This window comes from Gopherus evgoodei, chromosome 5 (assembly GCF_007399415.2).
Source record: "Gopherus evgoodei ecotype Sinaloan lineage chromosome 5, rGopEvg1_v1.p, whole genome shotgun sequence".
NCBI lineage: Eukaryota > Metazoa > Chordata > Testudines > Testudinidae > Gopherus > Gopherus evgoodei.
The window spans coordinates 7,177,335-7,199,843 of NC_044326.1; the positions used below are offsets into that span (position 1 = coordinate 7,177,335).

The 22,509-nt window shown below is 42.0% G+C and overlaps 1 protein-coding gene across 7 annotated transcripts in view; it reads left to right on the forward strand.

The window, feature by feature from the left end:
• SLC4A11 (solute carrier family 4 member 11) overlaps positions 1-22,509 on the forward strand; it is a 196,855-nt gene that overhangs the window by 70,446 nt on the left and 103,900 nt on the right. For 5 of the 7 annotated variants that reach the window (XR_004000528.1, XR_004000525.1, XR_004000527.1 and 2 more), the window contains exons 4-6: positions 6,595-6,641; positions 14,220-14,451; positions 16,368-16,449. Coding sequence is in view for 2 of the 7 variants with exons in the window: in XM_030563594.1 (XP_030419454.1) it covers positions 6,595-6,641; positions 14,220-14,451; positions 16,368-16,449 (361 nt within the window). In the remaining 5 variants the exon portion in view is untranslated. The remainder of the gene's footprint in view (positions 1-6,594; positions 6,642-14,219; positions 14,452-16,367; positions 16,450-22,509) is intronic. The other 2 variants (XR_004000526.1, XM_030563595.1) reach the window with 1 other exon arrangement.

Here is a 22,509-nt window from a genome sequence, read left to right on the forward strand (position 1 = left end):
TAGGGCTAGAGCAGGAGATTATTTTTCTTGCAGGTATCAAAACCTCTTATTTCAAGAGAATCCGGCTCTGCATAGTGACTTGTGTCTGAACATTTCAATTCATAACAGGAGTGGGGTGGTGTCTTTCTCTAGTCACAAGTGCCTTTGTGCATTTTTCCCCCTCCCACACCTTCTATGAGAGGAGCTTCCAGTCAGAATTCATCATCAAGCCAACACCTTGCTCCCCTTCCAGTTTTCCCTCAGAACTAACAGCTAGACAGACAGTGAGCTGTGATCACCTGGCCAAGAACTATGCACATCCCATTAGATTTGTTACCCTGCTTCCTTTCCCCACCCCCAAGCTCACTCGTTCCTCTTATTCGTTTATGGCTCTTAAAATGTAAGCTATTTGGGGCCAGGGAACACCATTGCTTATGTCAGAGGTTCTAAAACTGTGGTCCACGGACCACCAGTGGTCCGCGAGCTCCATTCAGGTGGTCCGTGGATAGTTCCCTCTAAAGCGTGCGCCTGGGCAGCCGCACGCAACAGAATGAAAGGCCACCCACCTAATTAGTGGAGCAGGCGCAGCTCCACTGATTAGGTGCCTGGACCCTGGAGAAGGTGCACGTCAGAGGTGGTGGCGGCCTTGGGGGGGAAAGAGGGTAGGTGGGAGGAGGCAATGGGGTGAAAAGAGCTGGGGGGGGGGTTTGGGATGTGCAGGGCTGTGGCGGCCAGAGAAAGAGGCACTTTCCCCAGCTCCAGGGCTGTGGCTGCCAGGGAGAGGACCCCCCACCTCTTTCCCAGCCCCAGCTCAGGGGCTGCCATGGCAGGGGAGAGAGGGCACATTCATCGCATTAGAAAGGTAAGACTACTGAAATTAAAATATGAGTTGTGTGCTTTTATTTGTAAAACAAAAAAATGTTTATTATTACGGGTTTTTATATAGCGCTGTTATCCAAAGCACTTTACAATAGTTAGCTAACGGTACAAACACTTGGAAAGATCATGAAGTGGTTCACCGAGACCCTTGGCAATTTTCAAGTGGGCCGCGGAAAAAAAAAAGTTGTGACCCACTGGCTTGTGTTGCACAGCACCTAATACAATGAGGCATCATCTGGTCGGCCGGAAGGTGCTACCACACTGTAAATTTAACTTGTGATAGTGGCAGCAGCCGCATCATTTTGTGAGCATTGAGGATTGGGGGCCCAGAGAGCAAGCCTGAAAAATCAGGATGGGGGTGCGGGGCAATAGGTGCCTATATAAGACACAGCCTCGAATATCGGGGCTATAAAATCGGGACATCTGGTCATCCTAACTGGGGACCAAATTTTGCTCTTACACCTGAAAAATTTCATAGTAATTAGATCCCTGTGAGGAAAGATGGAAGAATTTATTCCTAGGGGCTGTGGTTGCCAATGCTTCAGGATTGGCCTGGAGTCCCCTGGAATTGGCATTGGTTTCCCAGTGACTATTGAAATCAATCCAGGAGATTTTAATAGGGTATTCTTAAGAAAATGATATTGTCATGTTGGAGGGAAAAAAAATCTCCCAGAATAGCATCAGTCAGAGTTGGATACCCTACTAGGGGCTCTGATTTTATGTAGGGTTTAAATCTTCAAATTATTCTCCCCAGTGCCAAATCCAAATGTCAAAATTAGAGTTACAATGGGGGTGAGAGGGAGAAGTTCATGTGAAGCTAATTGCCTTTATCCCTTGTCCGTTTGCAGCTGATAAAGCACTGCTAGAAATCAGGAAGACAGAGGCTCAGGTTTTCAATGCTGGCTGTTGACCAGCTTGCAAATGAAAGGCCCTCAGCTAAGTCGCTGAGTGAATAGTCAGGGCAAGCAGCAAAGCAGAAGAGCCATTTGAGCCAGAAGAGCCACTGGAACGCCCCCTCAAGAACAGTGGTGTGAGTTGAGTTCCTGTCACTGCTCGCAGTGCCCCCACTGCATTCTGTGTCAAAAGCGTGGCCTACAAATTACATAGATCCTGAAGAAAACAAAATGGCAGGATGGTCGTTGGTGCTGCAGTCCAGAGTGCAAGCCAATGCTGTTAGAAATGTGTTTTAATTTGTTTGAGTCCTTGGGGAAGAATCACCAGCCCTGATCCAGAATTATTAGCTTTTGTCTAAGTGCCCAAACATGATCACTTCAAAACCTGAAAATAAGACTTTTAAAACTAGAAGATAATGAAATTGCTCTTATTTTGCTCAGTTTTATTTGCTGGAGTTTACTTATTTTATTATGCTAGCACTTGGAGGAATCCCCTGGGTTCTGGACCCTTTTGCTGTGGCTGCTGTACTAAAAAGCCAGTCCCTGCTGCAGAGATCTTAAATCTAAGGGTCGGTCTACATACAATTTGTGCACTGTCCGTAATGTGGAGACATCTCAAACACATGTGATTGTGATTTTTGCAGACCCCAAAGGCCAGTCCTGGGGGCCTAGGAGGGGAAAGGAAATTTGAGTTAGAGAAAGTGAGATGCAAGCAACAAGCTTTCAAACCTACCATTCAGTTTAAATGAGTTTGTTTTCAAGGCTGCTTTTGCATAGAAAAATTCTGGCAGTTCCTGTTGAAAAACGAAATCTGAAACTTTCTTTTGCATTTCCAAGTTACCCAATCATGGGAGGTTAGCAGGCTATGCAAAGACTGTCTCAGAGAAAACTTTGCCTTAAGGTGCATAGAGTAAATGTCACAATAAACATCCAATCATCCTATTTATGAATCTTTGTCATGTCAGACCCATCCTTGTCAAGCTGTAGAAGCTAACCTGTCCTGTTAGTCTGCTTGCAACTGCAGATGGTTGGAAAGAGACTTTGTCCTAGGTACTAGATAATACTATAATAAAACCGAGAAAAGCAATGGTGCACCGCTAGAAGTTCTGAGTGCCCATATGCAAAGCCACAAGTGTGAATTCAACATGGTGCAATTTGTCATAGTCACTGTAAAAGTATTTTAAAGTCCCGATGAATTTCTCACAGCTCGTCTGAGCAAACCGGTAGACGTGTGTGTGTGTGTATGCGTATGCGTATGTATCATACGAATCATAATGTGTGATACCTAAGCACAGGTTCTGATGTACATCTGGGGTTTATTCGCTGATTTGTATTGATCAGTTTTTTAAATCTCCAGACAAACTGGAATACAGTCTAACAAATGCAAGGTTAGACTCCTTGCCCTATTATTGTTTTCTGTTTGCTACATGCAGAGATACGTAGAGGTAATGAAAGTACTATATTTATTAGACTTTTGTAATAGATTTTCAAACCACATTCTTGGTTGGGATTTTTTAAATTTTATTTTCAGCAAGGAGGAGCTTGAAGAACAGAATTGAAAATACAAAACGACTGTGGTATGTTTTTTAATTCTTAGATATTTTTAAAAATATCAATTCTCCCACCTCCCTTTTTTTAAATTAAATTATTTTATGTAACTGTTCAAATTAGATCCGTGTTTGATGCATTCTATCTAGCTCTAATTTATGCTGTTTGCTCAGTCTGTTTACCTAGGTACCCATCGCTGGGGTATCTAAGCACCAAGAGCCAGCAATCTAAGAAAACACATAAAGACAAAGGCCACTAAAGCTCCTGCCACACGCATGCCCCAGTGTGTTAGCTATGTTCTTTCTGTATCAGATTCAAGAATTCCGCTAGATCAGAACGGGACAGTGTTATTAACAAGGAAGACTTGCATGATATGCTTCCTTTCCTGGGAAAGCATCCAAGCTGTGTTCTTGGATACTGTGATGAATGAGGCTTCAGGCCATATAAAACTTCCATACATTCCTGAGGATATTTGATGAGAAGTTTAAATGGCCCTGGTCCAGAAGATGTAATCAGAGATGCTTTTGCTTGCTTTTGATGATGAAGCAAAAGAGTTCATTCAAGAAGATTACTTAAGAGAATTGCTGATGGTAATTGGACTGGTTTACTGCTGAGTTAGTAGATGAACTGAACAGAGAGGGTCATGAAGTGACGAAGGGTAACTTCAGTTATATTCGATTCATGCGCATCCATAAGGATGGAGCAAAGGACAGACTGCAAATAATCAAATACCCACAGATATAGTTTATTTTGAGTTTCATTTCATTTCTTTGATTGGTGGTTTTTGTTTTGGTTTTTTTACTGGAGCCACCAGATTGCATACTTTCAGCTTTTGCATTCCTCTCTATTTTTACTGATTCCAAGTCTCTCTAGCACACTTCTATCTGTGTAATCAGACTGTAAATGGAGGCTATTGTAAAGGGAAAATATTTGGGAATAATGAAGAGTGACTATAAAAGCCTGGGGAAAATGCCCATTGTTTCTGGTCGCTGGAGGCTTATGTTTTTCTACTAAATACCATTTTCAAGTAAAGATGACTTATAAATCAAATATTCCTGGCAAAGATATTTTAACAATCATAACTTTCATATGGAGACTTACATTAATCTATAATACTTCAGAGTTAATTACACTTTAACTAGTTGATTGATGAAAGAAATGGATGTAGCCTGTGTACTCTGAGATTCTCTATGGAAGAAAGTGATTACATCTGAACTGCCTTATAATGTTTCACTGTGCTTAAAGGGGTGTGTGTGCGGGCTTGTCTTCCCTGTAGAGTTAACTTGAGTTGTAACTCATGTGGTGCCCCAACTTGAGGTCCATCCATGCACGCTAAACCCTTAACTTAAGTGTGGTAGTGCTTTTTAACTTGGGGGGGATATATGTGCACAACTTGTCAGCTGCTAATAGTCATTTTGTGCACAGAGCCATTCACTTTCTGCAGCTCCAGTGTTCTACAGAGTGGCAGGTTGGGGGTTGGGACCCTTCAGGAGAACATGAGGTTATTACATGGGGGGTCGCGAGCAGTCAGCCTCCACCCCAAACCCTGCTTTGCCTCTCACATTTATAATGGTGTTAAATATATAAAAAAGTGTTTTTAATTTATATGGGTGCGGAGAGGGAGGTCACACTCAGAGGCTTGCTATGTGAAAGGGGTCACCAGTACAAAAGTTTGAGAACCACTGCTCTAGAGCAGTGCTTAACTCAAGTTTAACTCTGCAGTGAAGGCATAGCTTGTATGTCTGGTGAACCCCATCTTCTGCTGGTGTCAATCAGCTTTATTTGCACTGAAGATAACGGAGTTAAGTAGAGCACCAGTTGAGGACAGGCCCATGTAGTACTTGTAAATGAGAAGGGGAGCAGATCAAAAATATTTTTGCACATAAAAATAAGATAATAGAAGCAGTTCAGCCATTTAAAGATGTGGCTTTAAAAACAGCCAATTTAGAAAAGATTAGTAGCTTTTAAGATCCTTGATTGTGCTCTACCCAGTCACGGCTCCACACATAAAGCGCTCTTACGCTTTTTGTGTCTTCAGCAAAGATGTGGTCCATATTTCCATTGAACTCAGTGGCTCTGTAGAAGAGTTGTTTAAGCATTTTCACTGTGTGTCTGTGTCATAAAACAAAGTACTGAAAATACACTGGTGCTTTTGGTACTGTGAAGAGCAAAGGAGGAATTTTTAACAAGTGCAATCCCAAGAGATATGAATTCAGACCTGTGAAATATAAGGCAGACGTTTTATCCACTGGCCATTCAACTGTCCTTGGTTAACATACATCGGAAATTACTTTTTACATCTAGTGTACCAAGTAATCACTCTTTTTTTTAATACTACAGTACTTATGTACATAAGCAGAAAGTATTTCCTAGAGTGTTTCCTACTTCATACCAACAGCTATAGATATGCAAAATTTTCTTAATTGATTATGAATTTATTTTGCTCTTTGGAGAGGATTGGGAGTAGGAATTTCCTATGCTTTGCTATTCAGTTCTCCATAATTTAGGTAACAAATTAAAAATCGCTTTACTATATATTGTGTGGCTAGCAAATGGGGGTAAGAATTTAGAATACAGAATCACATTAAAATGACTTTCTAAGTGCCTTTTTTAGGTCTTCATAAGTTTCCAGTCTTATGCATGTAATATTACACACAAAGTAAGTCTACAAAAACTCTAAAAATAGTTTGTGGTGCTTGATCTTGTCAAGGTAATACCATAGAGTTTGATCATTTATAAGTAGATGGTGGTGATATTTTCCCATTCTGTCTCCAAGTCTTCGTGTCACTGTCACCACTGCTCACTGAAGTCAATGGGAGTTTTTTGCATTAATTACTGTGGATGCATGGCTGGACTCTGAATGAGGAAATACTCTTGATCCTTTTGAAACATTTTGTCAGTAAACCTGAATGAGAGACAGATTCGTAGGCTACAATTATATATTTTACCTACTGGATTGGGGATTAGATGAAAATAATCTTGTCACTAATGGAAAAAATCATATTTTTGCAGAACCTTGAAGCATTTTGCTGACTTATTTCCATTTTTTTTGTTCTTGATTTCAATATTAAAGCAAATTTCTGCACACTAAATAGCTCTTTTGTTGCTGCAGTCACAAATTTGTCTGGAAAGATTATTAAATGTTGCCAATGTCAGACCAAAAAGCTTCATTTATCAGTAGAATGATAAACTTTCACCCTGCATTATATTGTAGAATATTTGCAAATCCTTTGTTTGATGCCTGTTGCCTGCCAGTTATCTACGATTGTAATATTCTTCTCAAATTCTTTTCCAGTAGAAAGTGAAAGTGCTGGCTGTGTTTTATTACATACATCTAGAAAGGTAAGTAGCAGTTTTGTTTAACTGGTTAATCCTTTTTAACTCACTCCTGTAAATCATAATATGTTACTAGAAAAAGTAAAGTTGATCATTTCTGGCCTAATCAGAAGACATTTCAATGCTTTGCTCTCTCAGAATACTTCTGTTTCTATTTACATCCCAAAAGCCATGTACTGTCCTCCTTTTCCTAACACAATTTCTTTGGCCATCAAAATCTAATATTCTTATTACTGGGCCTTTTTTATTCATCGCTTGCTCTCATGAAACTACCTGAAAGGTGGTCCAGGCTTACACACAGCAATACAGTCTCCTTAGCTTGCCTCAAACTTAAAAACAAAAGCACCCAATAGATATTGTAACTGTGTGATTCAGTTTCCTGTTTATCCCAGCTAATCAGATCTGCCTTCAGGAGGTTCAGCAGGAGTGAACTCCCTTGCAGCAGTGTAGCCAAAGAGGATTATTGTCAAATAATGTTTGTTTTGCACTTAGTTATGCGGCCATAACATGTTAGTGCTAACAGAGAAATGAAAAAATTCATATAGAAACCACATTACTGCAAACAATTTAATAAATAGGTAAATCAACCAGAAAGCGTGTTGCAAAGGAAATGGAAACTTACCCGATATCACTTAAAATCTAGAATCTTGGCAATCCTGTGGGATCTGGAAACTGGGAGAGAGACAGTCTAAATGTGTGGTGTTCCCTTTCTAACTCTTCTTGACTCATTCCCCAATTTCCCACCCGCCCACGAGCTCCGAAGTAAGACTCGCTAGCCCTTCAAAACCCAATAGGTTACATAAATATACCTTTACCCCAATATAACATGACCTGATATAGCATGAATTCGGATATAATGCGGTAAAGCAGCGCTCCGGAAGGGCAGGGCTGCACACTCCAGCAGATCAAAGCAAGTTCGATATAACGCAGTAAGATTATTTTGGCTCCCGAGGACAGTGTTATATCGGGGTAGAGGTGTATAATTATTAAAACTATTATTATTTTGGGCCAGATTTTGAAGCTTGGGTATTTTTATGTGCAGAAATCTGTATTTAGACACTTAAATGCTTGTTTTAGGCACTTAAATGCTGATTCAGGTGCCTGAAACCATATCCGTGTATAGGCACTCTAATTTAGCATTTGTATACCTAAAATGGGTATTTAGATGCCTAACTTCAGGCACCCATGTTTGGAAATTGGTTTAAATAGTTTGATTGCCCCTCTCCACAAAAAGACCCAAAAATGTTTTGGGTGCTAAACAGAATAAAACACACAGTCTCTTAAAAAGCCAAATTCTAACCACAGAAGAGAGTTCATTTTTAGAAAGAAGAAACAAAGGAAGGCAGTAGTGAATACACAGCAGTTTGTCTGTTTGCTTTTTGAATTGAAAGATGTAGCTCACCTGTTTGTATACAAGTAGCACTTAAAGGATTTTAGGGCATAATTACTATTATTTATTATTCAATCTGTCATATCTGCTTTGACTAGGATTAGCTAAGGATTCTGTAGCCAATTTGCTTGACCCCAAAGGAGGACTGGTTCAGAGGCCTTGTGTTGCTGTGCTCAGATTCATAGATTCTAGGGCTGGAAGGGACCTCGAGAGGTCATCGAGTCTAGTCCCCTGCCCTCATGGCAGGATCAAATACTGTCTAGACCATCCCGGATAGACATTTATCTAACCTACTCTTAAATATCTTCAGAGATGGAGACTCCACAACCTCCCTAGGCAGTTTATTCCAGTGTTTAACCACCCTGACAGTTAGGAACTTTTCCCTAATGTCCAACCTAAACCTCCCATGCTGCAGTTTAAGCCCATTGCTTCTTGCTCTATTCTTAGAGGCTAAGATGAACAAGTTTTCTCCCTTGTCCTTATGACACCCTTTTAGATACCTGAAAACTGCTATCATGTCCCCTCTCAGTCTTCTCTTTTTTCCAAAATAAACAAACCCAATTCTTTCAGCCTTCCTTCATAGGTCATGTTCTCAAGACCTTTAATCATTCTTATTGCTCTTCTCTGGACCCTCTCCAATTTCTCCATCTTTCTTGAAATGCGGTGATCAGAACTGGACACAATACTTCAGTTGAGGCCTAACCAGCGCAGAGTAGAGTGGAAGAATGACTTGTTGTGTCTTGCTCACAACACACCTGTTAATGCATCCCAGAATCATGTTTGTTTGTTTTTTTTGCAACAGCATCACACTGTTGACTCATATTTAGCTTGTGGTCCACTATAACCCCTAGATCCCTTTCTGCCGTACTCCTAGACAGTCTCTTCCCATTCAGTATGTGTGAAACTGATTGTTCCTTCCTAAGTGGAGCACTTTGCATTTGTCTGTATTAAACTGCATCCTGTTTACCTCAGACCATTTCTCCAGTTTTCCAGATCATTTTGAATTATGACCCTTTCCTCCAAAGCAGTTGCAGTCCCTCCCAGTTTGGTATCATCTGCAAGATGTGATGGTGCAAGTGACATAGATGCACTCAGACCAGTGATTCTCAACCTATTTATCATTGTGGGCTGCATATGCAGCTCTCTGTTTTAGGGGGGAGAGGGTGCATTCACACAATATATACACTACATGTGTGGCCCTGAGGGTGTCACATGGGTTGTAGCTGTGTGCTGATTGGGCCCACGGGTTGAGAACTACTGACCTAAGGAGAATGGATGTATTTCTCCCCCCGCCCCCTTTTTTTAAACTAGATTCTCACTTTTGTTTGGAATTTGCTCCTTTCTGGTGAATCCTTCTCTATGAATGCCAGAGTAGTCAGCACTCAAAGCATCTTGCAAGTCATAGGCCACCACGTTATTTGGGGTGCTCAGGGTAGGAGTAAGGTGTTGCTTTTTCTGCCATCCTCCCACACTAACCCTCATCTGCAGCCCCAAAGTCCCCAGATATAACACATTCAGAGCTGTCACCGACTTGTTTTCAGAAAGATACTGCTGTCCTTCAGGACACCCTTCCCCAGCCAGCCACCTGCTATGCTGGCTGAATGTGTGCCTCCTTCCCCACCAGTCAGACGCAGGCAGAGTTGACTTAATTTCTTTTTTGACAGCGGTGATGTGAGTGCCTCTTCCGTACTCTACTCAAGTCTCTTTTTTCTCTGCTTCTGGAGCCCCCCTTCTCTTGGTATTGCCCAAAGATGAGAACACGCCCGATGGGGGCAACTGGGTAGTTCAGAAGGCAGTGGATGGAGGGGTAGCAGTGCAACAGGAGAGGAGGGTTGCGAGACCAACAGAGGAACATGACATGTTGTGACCATTTTGATTGGGGACATGCGGCGCCCCCGCTGCAGCTCTTGGTGAACGAGCAATGCACGAGTAGTGTGTGTGGTGACTCTCAATAGAATGGGAGAGACCAATTTGTTTACAGACTAGCCACTTTTCATTGAGGTAAATTCCAAAGCGTTGTGCCTGCTAGAATGCACAGGCAGATTATCTCCCTTGTAACAGGTGATGGCATCACAGATAGCTACAGCGGAGCACCATTTCCTTATGCTCTTGTAGGTGTTTTGCCATCAACTACTGGCAGGGAAAATGAGAATGCTGAATGTATTTTCTCAGCAGGTATGTCAAGAAAGAACTGATCTGTTTTTTCCATTTTAAATATCTCTCTGGTCCGAGTTGCAGAGCATTGATCGCTGCTAGCTGTTGTCTTTCATTCAAGTCTGCGAGTATATTGCAGTGATTTTTAAAGGAGAATTAAATTCTTAATGCTTGCTTTCCAGTTAAACAAGTTACAGCTTTAGACTGGATACTTGTAATCTTTCTATTGAAGAGTTTTCAATTCAGCCAGTTCTCTGGAATGGACCGATACCTTTGCTTTTTTCTCTGTTGAGACATATTTTAGTATCCAGTCTTGGACAGTGGCTCATGGCAGATACTTGAGGAGTACATAAATTCCTATAGTGCAGCTATTCCTGTAGTCCTATGGATAGCTCAGTGATTTGAGCATTGGCCTGCTAAACCCAGGGCTGTGAGTTCAGTCCTTGAGGGGGCCATTTAGGGAACTGGGTTTAAAAAAACAAACAAACAAAAAAAAACTGTCTGGGAATTTGCCCTGCTTTGAGCAGCAGGTTGGACTAGATCTCCTGAGGTCCCGTCCAACCCTGATATTTTATAATCTACAGAGAGGAAATATTTCTTGCCTCCAGCTGTTGATCAGCTTATGCCCTGTAAGCATGAGAATCAAAGAAGCCAAACATATTGTTTGATTCTAAGATTGTTGGCAGGATTTGAACCTGCTTATGAGAGCCCCAACCAATTGAGTGAATTGCCTCAAGCAACCTCAGCTTTGGGAAAACTAGGAAATAATGTTCATGAGAATAAATTTTTGGAACACATTTTTGAAACTTTCTTGCAGCATTTGTGAGCAGATGTAATCACCAAAGCAGCAGTAGCCCAACAGATAAAACTCCTTTTGGGCCTTGTTAATAACTCACTTTTATTGTTGTTGGCCGTGAAGCCATGGTTATCACTTGTGAAGGGGGAAAACAATGTTAATTATGTTCTTGAATGAAAAGACTCTTTGTTTCCCTCTTGCAATGAAGACAGCTTTGGTTTGCAGTGGTGCAATTGTACTTTGGGAGTACAAAGAATTTTTTTCTTCCTCTTATAAACAACTGTATTGTTATAAGACTTTTTTTCAGTTTTCATTAGGACAATTCCAGCATAAAGCTTCCCATTGTGACTTAAACATTGTTTAAGACAAGATTAATGACCAATCCTTCACAAATATTTTACGCTTAAACAAGTGAATTTTCTCTTCATAGAGCAGATTTCGGGCTTGTCTACGCTACCCGCTGGATCGATCCAGCGGGGTTCGATTTATTGCATCTAGGCTAGATGTGATAAATCAAGTGCTGAGCTCTCTCCCGTTGACTCTGGTACTCCACCAGAATGAGCAGTGCAAGCAGAGTCAGTGGGAAAGGGTCAGCTGTTGACTTATCCCCGTGAAGACATCACGGGGAGTAGATCTAAGTACATCGACTTCAGCTACGCTATTCACGTAGCTGCAGTTGGATATCTTAGATCGACCCCTCGCGGTAGTGTAGACAAGCCCTTAGTTTGAGCTAAGCCCCCCGCATTTCCAGCTAAGGCCCTGGCTACCTTGCGGGGTCTGTAGCAGCATAGCTATAGTGCTGTAGCTATGTTGGTGTAACCCTATAGTGCAGACCCAGCCTACACCAATGGAAGGGGTAGCGTTCTTCTGTTGACCTAGCCAAGGGGTTAGTTCAGCATGAGTGCCATAGTTACATTAACCTAAAATTTAAGTCATTTTTGATAGCTACCTGATACTATCTTACGATACTTCTCTGGCCCACATGACTGTAGTTTTTGAGCATCTCACAGTCTTTAGCATTTTTACCCTCGCAGCCTGTGAGACAGTTCAATGCGGTCATCCCCATTTTCAGATAGTCTTTCCGTGCCTCATTTCCCCAAGTGACTTGCCCATGGTCACTCAGGAAGTCTGGCAGAGCAGGGATTTGAACCCTGGTCTGCCAACTCCTAGGCTAGTGCTCTAATCACTAGACCAGTGGTTCTCAGCTCAGGGTACACTACCCCTGGAGGTATGCAGAGGTCTTCCAGTGGGTACATCAACTCCTCTACATTTTTACCTAGTTTTACGACAGGCTACAGAAAAAGCACTAACTTGTCTATACTGCTTTATATACTATACACTGAAATATAGTTACAAGATTAATATTCCAGTTGATTTATTTTATAACTGTCTGGTAAAAATGAGAAAGTCAGCCATTTTTCAGCACTGGTGTGCTGTGACACTTCTTCTTTTTTTTTTTTGTATTTTTATGTCTGATTTCATAAGCCGGTAGTTTTTAAGTGAGGTGAAACTTGGGGGTACGCAAGACAAATCAGACTCCTGAAAGGGGTACAGTAGTCTGGAAAAGTCGAGAGCCAGTGACCTAGACCATTCTTCCTGTCTAGAATTGTGACTTACACTGTGTGTCACTGGGGAAATTCCTACTGGTACAGCCCAAAAGGGGTAAGCCATCTGCATTGGAGTGCCCTCTGTATTTCTTTACCCTTTGGTTTGAAATACACTGCTGAGGGTGCGATGTGCCATTCGCTTCAACGACCGAAGGTTGGGGATTCTAGCACGTAGGATTCAACAGGGTGCTGTATATCTCTGTAAAAGGCAGCTGGAGAAGCAGTATGTTGTGAGGTGAATCAGAGGGGCGATGGGCATGTTCAGAGCGCTTAATGCTGCTCTGCCAACAGATACTGCTGTTCAGTCCAGTTTTCTCTCAAACATCTTTGTGGTTCTCCCATCGCCCCTTAAGCATGGGAGAAGAACCCTGTTAAAATCTGCAAAGTCACTCTGTTACCTTATTTACAAAAGCTCCTTAAACCTCACCTCTGCCATGGTTCTTGCAAATCATGCCTGTCTGGCTTTGATTAGGTGAGTGGCAAATGGAGACTTCTGCTTAACTTTTTGTTTTGCTGTTGTCTTACCCTCCCCTGTTTATCTGAGTTGTCTCGTAAGATGGATTGTGGTCGCTGGGGTTGTCTGTACAGTGTCTAGTACAATAGGGCCCTCTGTTCCTCAGTTGGACTTCCTGGGGTTACCACAATATAGGTAGTAATATGAAGATCAATCTCCCTTTTAATGAACATACGGCAACAAAGACTTTGAGAAGAGAGAAGCCTAGTTCCTTAGAATAATTTAGACGGAGAAGGATTATTTGAGAAGAGAGAAGCCTAGTTCCTTAGAATAATTTAGACGGAGAAGGATTATTTTATGTAAGAAACTGATTCATGCAAAGTAAAACAGTGTTCATTGCAATGGATGTGTTGCTTGTACTGACAACTTGATTGTTAGTCATTAGTATAATGTTAGTCACACTTTGATTAGGCTATAAATGGAAAAGGGTAAGAGGTTACATTTGTCATGTGTGAGACAATTGTGGACCCCAACAATAAGGATATAGGGTAACATTTTTGAAAGTGCTTGTCACCTTTTCAAAGGTTATTTAGGAGCCTAAATGAATCAGATTTAGACTCCTGTAGGCCTAACTCACTCTAGAAAATGGGACTTAGGAACCTTAACCATTCATTTAGCACTAGTATTTAAATTTTTTATTTTTATATGTCCTTTTGCCAGAACTTTGCCTGAAGCACCTGCAGAATTGTAACTGTATTGCAGTATCTGTTTGATTGTGTACATATTGTGGTCTGATTATTTTCTTTTAACGGTACCCAAACACCCACAATTTCCAGTGCCATGAGCTGGAACTGCAGATCCTTAGTTCAATGATAACTGAATTATTTAACTAACAAAAAAAATAACCTATAGAGTTATCACAGTGCTGCTGCTCTGCTGTGGTCAAGCCTGGTTGTGTTCAGTCTCTATCTCTGACTTTCTTGTCTGAGAGTGGGAGTCTGTGGCACTCCTAGTGTCCCGCAGGATGTGTATCATAAAATCTTTAGATCTGTGTCAGTTTTACAGCCCGAATGAACTGCATATTTGTGGCTAACTATACAGGGAGTCGGGTTGCTCTAGTAGTTCATTAGTACATCTAGCGTGAGTATGAAACGTCTAATGAGAGAACCTTTCCCTAATACAGTACCTGAAGCTAAAGAATTTTGAGGAAGAAGTCAGAGCCCACCGTGACCTGGATGGGTTCCTGGCCAGAGCTATCATCATACTGGATGAGACAGCAACCTCCTTGGATGATGTCCTTCGAGAGATGCTGAAACACTTTGCTGAAGATTCTGACAACACAGAGCCAAGCTGTAACTTTGACAAAATAATGAGCACTTTATTCACCGATTCGGGAGCCCCCAGAGAAGGGAATGGTAACTACCGCTTCATTTATTGTAACTGTGGAGTTTCTATCTGAGCTGCATGTTTTGACTCTTATGAACAGCATCTAAATTGCTTTGTACCGTTTCCATTATGGCTTATGAGTCTCAATATTCACTGCTCGTTCCCCGTGACCACATGCTCATATGTTGTGTGTCGTGCTGTTGGTAACATTTAGATCTGAGTCACTTATTAATGTGGTAGCTGAGTTATCCCATGTTGTGTCTGTCTGAATTGTTAAGATACATTTTATACTTAACCTAGACACAAAGTCAATATTCTAGTTTGTCATATTGGTTCAGTCTGAAAGGATGGGTCATCAGCAGCATTAAAGTGCTCTGTTTTTCATTACCCTTTGGTTTGGAATATTTCTCTTTCTGTAAGAGCTTGTTTGTTTGTGGTGTTGGTTAGAGTCCCTTCAGGACTGGTACTGCTTGCTCCCAGAAACACTCAGCTTTGCCATGGGAATCCCTCTAAGCCTAAAATCACCGAACTTGACACATGCTTGTGAATTTCTCTCCGGCTCTGCTGAAATCCTTCATGGTTGCATATATCTAACCATTGAGGGGACCTGGACAGAACTTCCTGTGGAGCCATTTAACATTGTTTCTCAGTCAAATGAAAACAAGGAGTCTGGAACATTATGTAGCTCTGCAATTTCTCTTCATTTGCAAATTTAACACCATTAATTTGGGCTTGAATAGGGACTGGCTGGCTCACTACAAAAGCAATTTCCGCTCTCTTGGTATTGACACCTCGTCATTAGTTATTGGGAGTGGACCACATCCACCCTGACTGAATTGGCCCTGTCAACACTGGTTCTCCACTTGTAAGGTAACTCCCTTCTCTTCATGTGCCAGTATATTTATGCCTGCATCTGTAACTTTCACTGCATGCATCTAAAGAAGTGGGTTTTTTTACCCATGAAAGCTTATGCCCAAATAAATCAATTAATCTTAAAGGTGCCACCAGACTCCTTGTCGATTTTGTGGCTACAGACTAACATGGCTCCCCTCTGAGACTTGACAATCAAATGAAAGTGCAAGAGGCAGTTCCTCTTCTCCAGAAATTCAGTGAGATGCTGTGGGAGCAACACCAGCTGGCCTACAGCTTAAGACACTGGAGCCAGTGATCAAATCGTAGTCAACCATGTGACAGTACATGGCACCAGCACCTGATCCTCCAGTCCGTTACCCATGCAACACTAACTGAACAAAGAGGCATTGATTGTAAGCATCCATGTGCCTTTTAGAAACTCTTCATTGAAAATAAAATATTTACGTGAATACAAAAATGTGTGTTACTTAAAATACAGGAGTCCCACCTTTAATTTAATTAACAAATTTGACAAGACTCCTGAGTGAGTAACACATGTTCCTGCTTTGGTTATTCTGTGCTAAGCGTTCATTCGTTCATATGGGCATATATTTATAGCTATATGCAATACAGATTTTTCTGCCTCTTTTCAATGGCAATTGAGCATAAAGTTATAAATTGTTCCACAGAACAAACAATGGGAATAAAATAGTCCAACCAAAGGATAAGATTTAATCTTTTGATAATTGGATTTGGCCTAACCTTTTCCCCCTCTCCCCCTCCTTTCTATAAGAGAGGCCTTATAGCCTGACTCGGTCAGCTCTGTTACGAAGAGAAGAACATTGCCACTCAAGGCTGTAAAATGTCTTTTAAGGACAGTATTTGAAAACATCAGGTTGCTGTGTTTTTATCTTTTATCCTTTTCTCCTGTGCATCAATCCAATCAGCAGATAAGTGAATCAAAGTGCAGTATTCATGCCAGTACTTTCCATCAGAACTCTGCATGAGTCTGGTTTCATGAAGCTGCAATTCTGCAGAGTTACAATTTCCAGTACATTTCTAAGTGTCTTTTTTTTTTTTCCACCCCCTCTAGTTCACCTCCTATCAGATACAATTCAGGGGGTCACAGCAACCGTCACAGGGGTTCAGTATCAACAGTCCTGGCTCTGTATCATGTAAGTATATCAGACTATTGGGAACCCTTCCTGGGCTTCTCAGAACTAGAAACATTTTTTTTCTGTACAAAACAATATGTATTTCACTTTATACATGAGAATGTATTCCCTTCTGCTCATGGGCACATAATAATAATACATGGCACTATCTTCCATCCAAAGGTCTTGAATTGCATTTTCAAACATTAATGAATTAAACTTATTAACACTGATCTGATGTGCTGTGAATGTTCCCCATTTTACAGATGGGGAAACGGAGGCAGATAGTTTAAATAATTAACAAAAGTTGCACAATATTTTTTACCTCTCTGTAGGATTAGATAAAATATTGCTGGAATACTGTGTCCAGTTGTGGTATGCACACTTTTAAAAGGATATTCAGAAATTGAATAGGTTCATGGTCTGGAAAACATTTGTTACAATGAGACAGTTGAGCAGCTCAATCTGTTTGTTATATCTAAGATGATTAAGAGACAGTTTGATCACTGTCTGCCCACTACCTACCGAGAGGGAAGAGCTCCTACACCAAAGGGCTCTTCAGTTTCCAGGCGCTGGTCTCAGTATACCTTTGCCTGATAGATTAAAGTGCGATGCACATATTTAACAATGAGGGTAATTAAATATTGAAACAGACTATCGGGGGATGTGGTAAACTCCATCACTTGGCATCTTTAATTTAAACTCGGTGTTTCTGTGAAAGATATATTTTAGTTCAGCTGCAAGTTGTTGGGCTGGATGAAATCACTGGGTGAAATTCTTTGGTCTGTGTTATGCAGGAAGTCAGACCTAGATGATCACGCTGGTCCTTTCTGGCATTAAAAAATCTATTCATCTAGAAGTCACTGACCGATCTCGGAAATGAGCTCCGATCTTCTGACTTTATCCTCTGCATTACCACGCGCTCACGTTTCTTTCAAATATAGTTTTAGAAAAGATGTAGTATCATCAGGAATTATATGTGCGTATGAAGAGGAGAATATATATGTCCCTGGTTAGTCTGATAGATTGCTGAAGAGTGACTGAGAGTCTCGTCATGAGATGTCTTCTGTTTCAAACTGAAGTGGATATTATGGTGGCCTTGAGGATTTCCATTCTTCTCATAATACTTGTCCTCATCTCTGGACCCTGCCACTACATCCATGCTGTGATGTTTGTTCTGGGCTCATAAATCTATCAGAGCTTTGGCTTGGTTGGGGTTTTTGCATGTTGTGTAACAGAGAATGCTACAGAGAATGACTCTTCAGAGATAATTAAATATATTACATATTATACAATTTTCTGGTGTTAATTTGTGGTATGAAATTAAGAGCAAGTTACTTGTAGCATTGTCCTACATAAGTATATGCGCTATTATTTACTGATCAATCTACAAGTCGAACGTGTATAGAACTCCACATTTAGGCAGATGGGTATTTGATGCATAATTGTTTTACTCTAGTAAGCTGGTAAGTGCTACTGATTAAGTATGGTTGAAGTTGTGTCTCAGCCAGGGTTAATCAGGCTATGTCCTGGGAACTCTGGAGGGGTGAAAGTTAATTGTGAGATTGTAATGCAATGCATGCTCAGCCTGTGTTACAACCTGTAGACTGGAATAGTGCTCACGGCCCCTCCTATCCACCGGTACGAGTGGTTTATATCACACGATCTACATATGTGCCCCAGTGACTGAACATGTTGAGAAGACTAACTATGTTTACTTACCTGTTGGGGAAAGGACTTACTGTCTTTAGGCAGAATTTTTCAAGGCTTACCTTAGCCACATCTTAGTGGAAGGGTTTTCTCCTTTGAGCCATTGTTTGGTGATGCATTTCCTTGTGGCTGGTGACTTGGTAGGTTTTGGAGAACGGGTAGTTTATCATCACAGCGTATACTGAGAGATTTTTATATATGTGGCCACTACGTTTGGATCTGTTTCAGAAGACGGCTTGGCAACCTGCTTGTCAACATCCCTTTCAGAAAATGGTAAAGCCTGATATAAATCAATTATTAATTAACATGATTGATTTAGTTTAGAATTCTCTCCCTAGCGGTGTGTACAGTTTGCAGGATGTCTGTCGAGAAATCATCACTTTTGGCACCTCGAAATTCTGGTAAACCCTAAGAGAGCTCTTCTCTTCTTTACCGCTTTTGTCACATCACACCCACTCCTTGAGTTGAAGCTATCTTTATTTGCTGAGTTATTTGCAAAAATAGGCACCTGCATGCTGTGATCCTGGTGACCATACAAGTACCTAGATTGTAAACTCTCCATTTGTACAGTGCCTGTCAGAATGAGGTCCTTGTCAGTGTCTAGGGCTCCTACACCCTATGGCAATACAAACAATAAATAATCATCATACTGTCAAGACAGTAAATTAGATTATAAACTCTTTTGGGGGAGAGACCTTGTTTTTTATGTCTATAAAATGTCATGTACACTACAGGACAGCATAAATAATATAGTTACTGTACTGCTATTGAGAGCTGCATAGGGAATGGTAACACGTCCTTTAGAAAGGTCTGTTTTTCTGAACGTTTGCGGTTCATTTCCAAACAGGGCAAGGTTTGCCGTACTTTTTCAGAGTTTCAAGTCTGAGGGTTGATATAGAGGCATCAGTAGTTTTAATATGTTTGATCTATAAAGTGTGCATATGGTATTGATTTCAATAAGGAAGCTGGAAGAGCTATTCCTTCCCTCCTACCTCAATAGAAGTTCCTTCAATATGTGTAGAACAGTATCTGATATCCAAAGTAGGGATAATAAACATAAACAAACTAGGGAAATGCAACCTAGAGGGAGCTACTATAAGGTGGGTACATTAGGGGTTGGAAAATCATTCCCAGAGAGTAGTTATCAGGTTAACAGTCAACCAGTTCTTGGTTTGGTTCTGTTCAATATCATCAATGATTTAGAAAGAAATCGATGATTTAGCAGTGGTTCTCAACCAGGCTGCAGGGGGTCCACCAAGCAAGTTTTGTTCAATATCTTCATTAATGATCTGGAGGACAGCGTGGACTGCACTCTCAGCAAGTTTGCAGATTACACTAAACTGGGAGGAGTGGTAGATATGCTGGAGGGTAGGGATAGGATACGGAGGGACCTAGACAAATTAGAGGACTGGGCCAAAAGAAACCTAATGAGGTTCAATAAGGACAAGTGCAGAGTCCTGTACTTAGGCCGGAAGAATCCCATTCACTGTTACAGACTAGGGACCGAATGGCTAGGAAGCAGTTCTGCAGAAAAGGACCCAGGGGTTGCAGTGGGCGAGAAGCTGGATATGAGTCGACAGTGTGCCCTTGTTGCCAAGAAGGCTAACAGCATTTTAGGCTGTATAAGTAGGGGTATTGCCAGCAGATCGAGGGACTGATCATTCCCCTCTATTCAACATTGATGAGGCCTCATCTGGAGTACTGTGTCCAGTTATGGGCCCCACATTACGAGAAGGATGTGGAAAAATTGGAAAAAGTCCAGTGGAGGGCAGCAAAAATGATTAGGGGGCTGGAGCACATGACCTACGGGGAGAGGCTGAGGGAACTGGGATTGTTTAGTCTGCAGAAGAGAAGAATGAGAGGGGATTTGATAGCTGCTTTCAACTACCTGAAAGGGGGTTCCAAAGAGGAGAGAACTAGACTGTTCTCAGTGGTACCTGATGACAGAACAAGGAGTAATGGTCTCTAGTTGCAGTAGGGGAGGTTTAGGTTGGATATTAGGAAAACCTTTTTCACTAGGAGGGTGGTGAAGCACTGGAATGGGTTACCTAGGGAGGTGGTGGAATTTCCTTCTGTAGAGGTTTTTAAGGCCTGACTTGACAAAGGCCTGGCTGGGATGATTTAGTTGGGAATTGGTCCTGCTTTGAGCAGGGGGTTGGACTAGATGACCTCCTGAGGTCCCTTCCAACCCTGATATTCTGTGACCATTGTTAGACTTACTGGGGCCCAGAGCAGAAAGCCGAAGTACCACTGCATGAGACTGAAGCCCGGGGCCCTGAGCCCTGTCACCAGGGGCTGAAGCAGAAGCCTGAGCAACTTAGCTTCACGGGCCGTGGGCAGTTGCCCTGCTTGCTACCCCTTAATGCTGGCCCTGGCTTTTATATGCAGAAAACCCATTATTGTAGCACAGATGGGTGATGGAATTTTTATAGCCTGTTTGTGGGGCCTCAGAAAGGAAAAAGTTGAGAAGCCCTGGCATATGAAGTTTGTGGATGCTACCAATCTGGGAGGGGTTGCTTTGAAGGATAGGGTTATCATTCAGAATGATCTGGACAAACTGAAGAAAATAGGATGAAATTCAATAAGGACAAATGCAAAGTACTGTAAAAGCTCTTTTATCTGGTACTGCACCAACTGGCATTTCTGATCTGCACTGAAAGTCCAGTTTATAGTGCAGTTGGTGCAGGGTCAGCAGGGGGCTGAGGCATAGGGGCTACGGGGCGTGCTCTGGGAGGGAGTTTGGGTCCGGTAGGGGGTTGGGTCACTGGAGGGACTCGGAGTGCCAGATGGCAGGGAGTGCTCCCCTCCAGCGGCTCCTTGTAAGCACCTCCCCATCTCTGCTGTTGCTGTTCAAGGCACGGCCAGGTGGCTCTGCAGGCACGCTGCCTCCATCCCTGTCATGGTATAATCCCCCACTCTGAACCTTAGCGTCCAAAACATGGGGTACCCAGAGAGAACAGCAACCAAAAACTAACAGCACACACAAAAACTTCCCTCCCTCAAGATTTGAAAGTATCCTGTCCCCTGATTGGTCCTCTGGTCAGGTGACAGCCAGGCTCACTGAACTTGTTAACACTTTACAGGCAAAAGAGACATGAAGTACTCCTGTTCTATTAACCCTTAACTATCTGTTTATGACAATCCCCTATCCCAGAGCGCTCCCAGCTCCATGGCTCCCAGCTCATTGACCAGGAACCATGGCCAATGGGAGCTGCAGGGCACAGCACCTGTAGACCAAGGCTGCAAGGCACAAAAAGTAATTCTTCTGCTCTACTGCATGCTGATTAGATCTCTGCTGGAGTATTGCTTCTAGTTCTGGATGCCGTGTTTCAGGAAAGATGTGGGCAGATTGGAGAAAGTCCAGAGAAGAGCAACAGAAATGATAAAGGTCTAGAAAACATGACCTATGAGGGAAGATTGAAAATAATGGGTTTGTTTAGTTTGGAAAAGAGAAGACTGAGAGGGGACATGGTAACTGTTTTCAAGTATAGGTCGTTACAAGAAAGAGAGAGTAAAATTGTTCTCTTTAACCACTGAGGATAGGACAAGAAGCAATGGCCGTAAATTGCAGCAAGGGCAATTTAGGTTGGATTTAGGAAAAACTTTGTCAGGGTGGTTAAGGAGTGGCATAAATTGCTTAGGGAGGTTATGGAATCTCTGTATAACCTGCTCTTAAAAATCTCCAATGATGAACACCTGTCAGGGATGATCTAGATAATACTTTAGTCCTGCCTCAATGAAAGAGACTAGGCTATATGATGACCTCTTGAGGTCCCCTCTAGTCCTATGAGTCAATCTTCCAATCTACTAGCAGTTTTTAGGTGGCCTGCTTGCGATCTGGTGAAGTCTGGGAGTGCTTGCGCCTAGTTTCATGCTATCTGTAGGCCTTGCGAGAGCCCTAGGTATAACTGAGAGTATGAACCAAAGGATGAAAAAGTGTAGGTCTGACCTTGGCAAAATAATACACTAAGTACTGGCTACCCATGTAAATGCATTCCTGACCTGGGAGGATGGTATGGGAACACCTACCCAGAGTTCTCAAGTAACTATGTGAGCATGTTCTTAAGAGATGGTACAGGAACACACTGACCCCTCGTAAGATAAGAATGGGATGATAGGACAATGGATAATAACGTTTTGCTTGAACTAACAGGCTCATGGATAAGGGTGATGACTAACAACATCTGGAGTGTCCCACACAATGAATAGAAGGAGAAGTCATAGGAGGGGCCTCTTTGTTTGGCCTAGGGAACAAGATCCTGGTGTACTGACTGAGTGGGTACTTAGTCAAGGGCATACACGTGTTAGCGTACCTGTAGCTCCTATGAAGCACTAGTACTGTGCTTTTTTGACAGTAAACCAGGCCACATG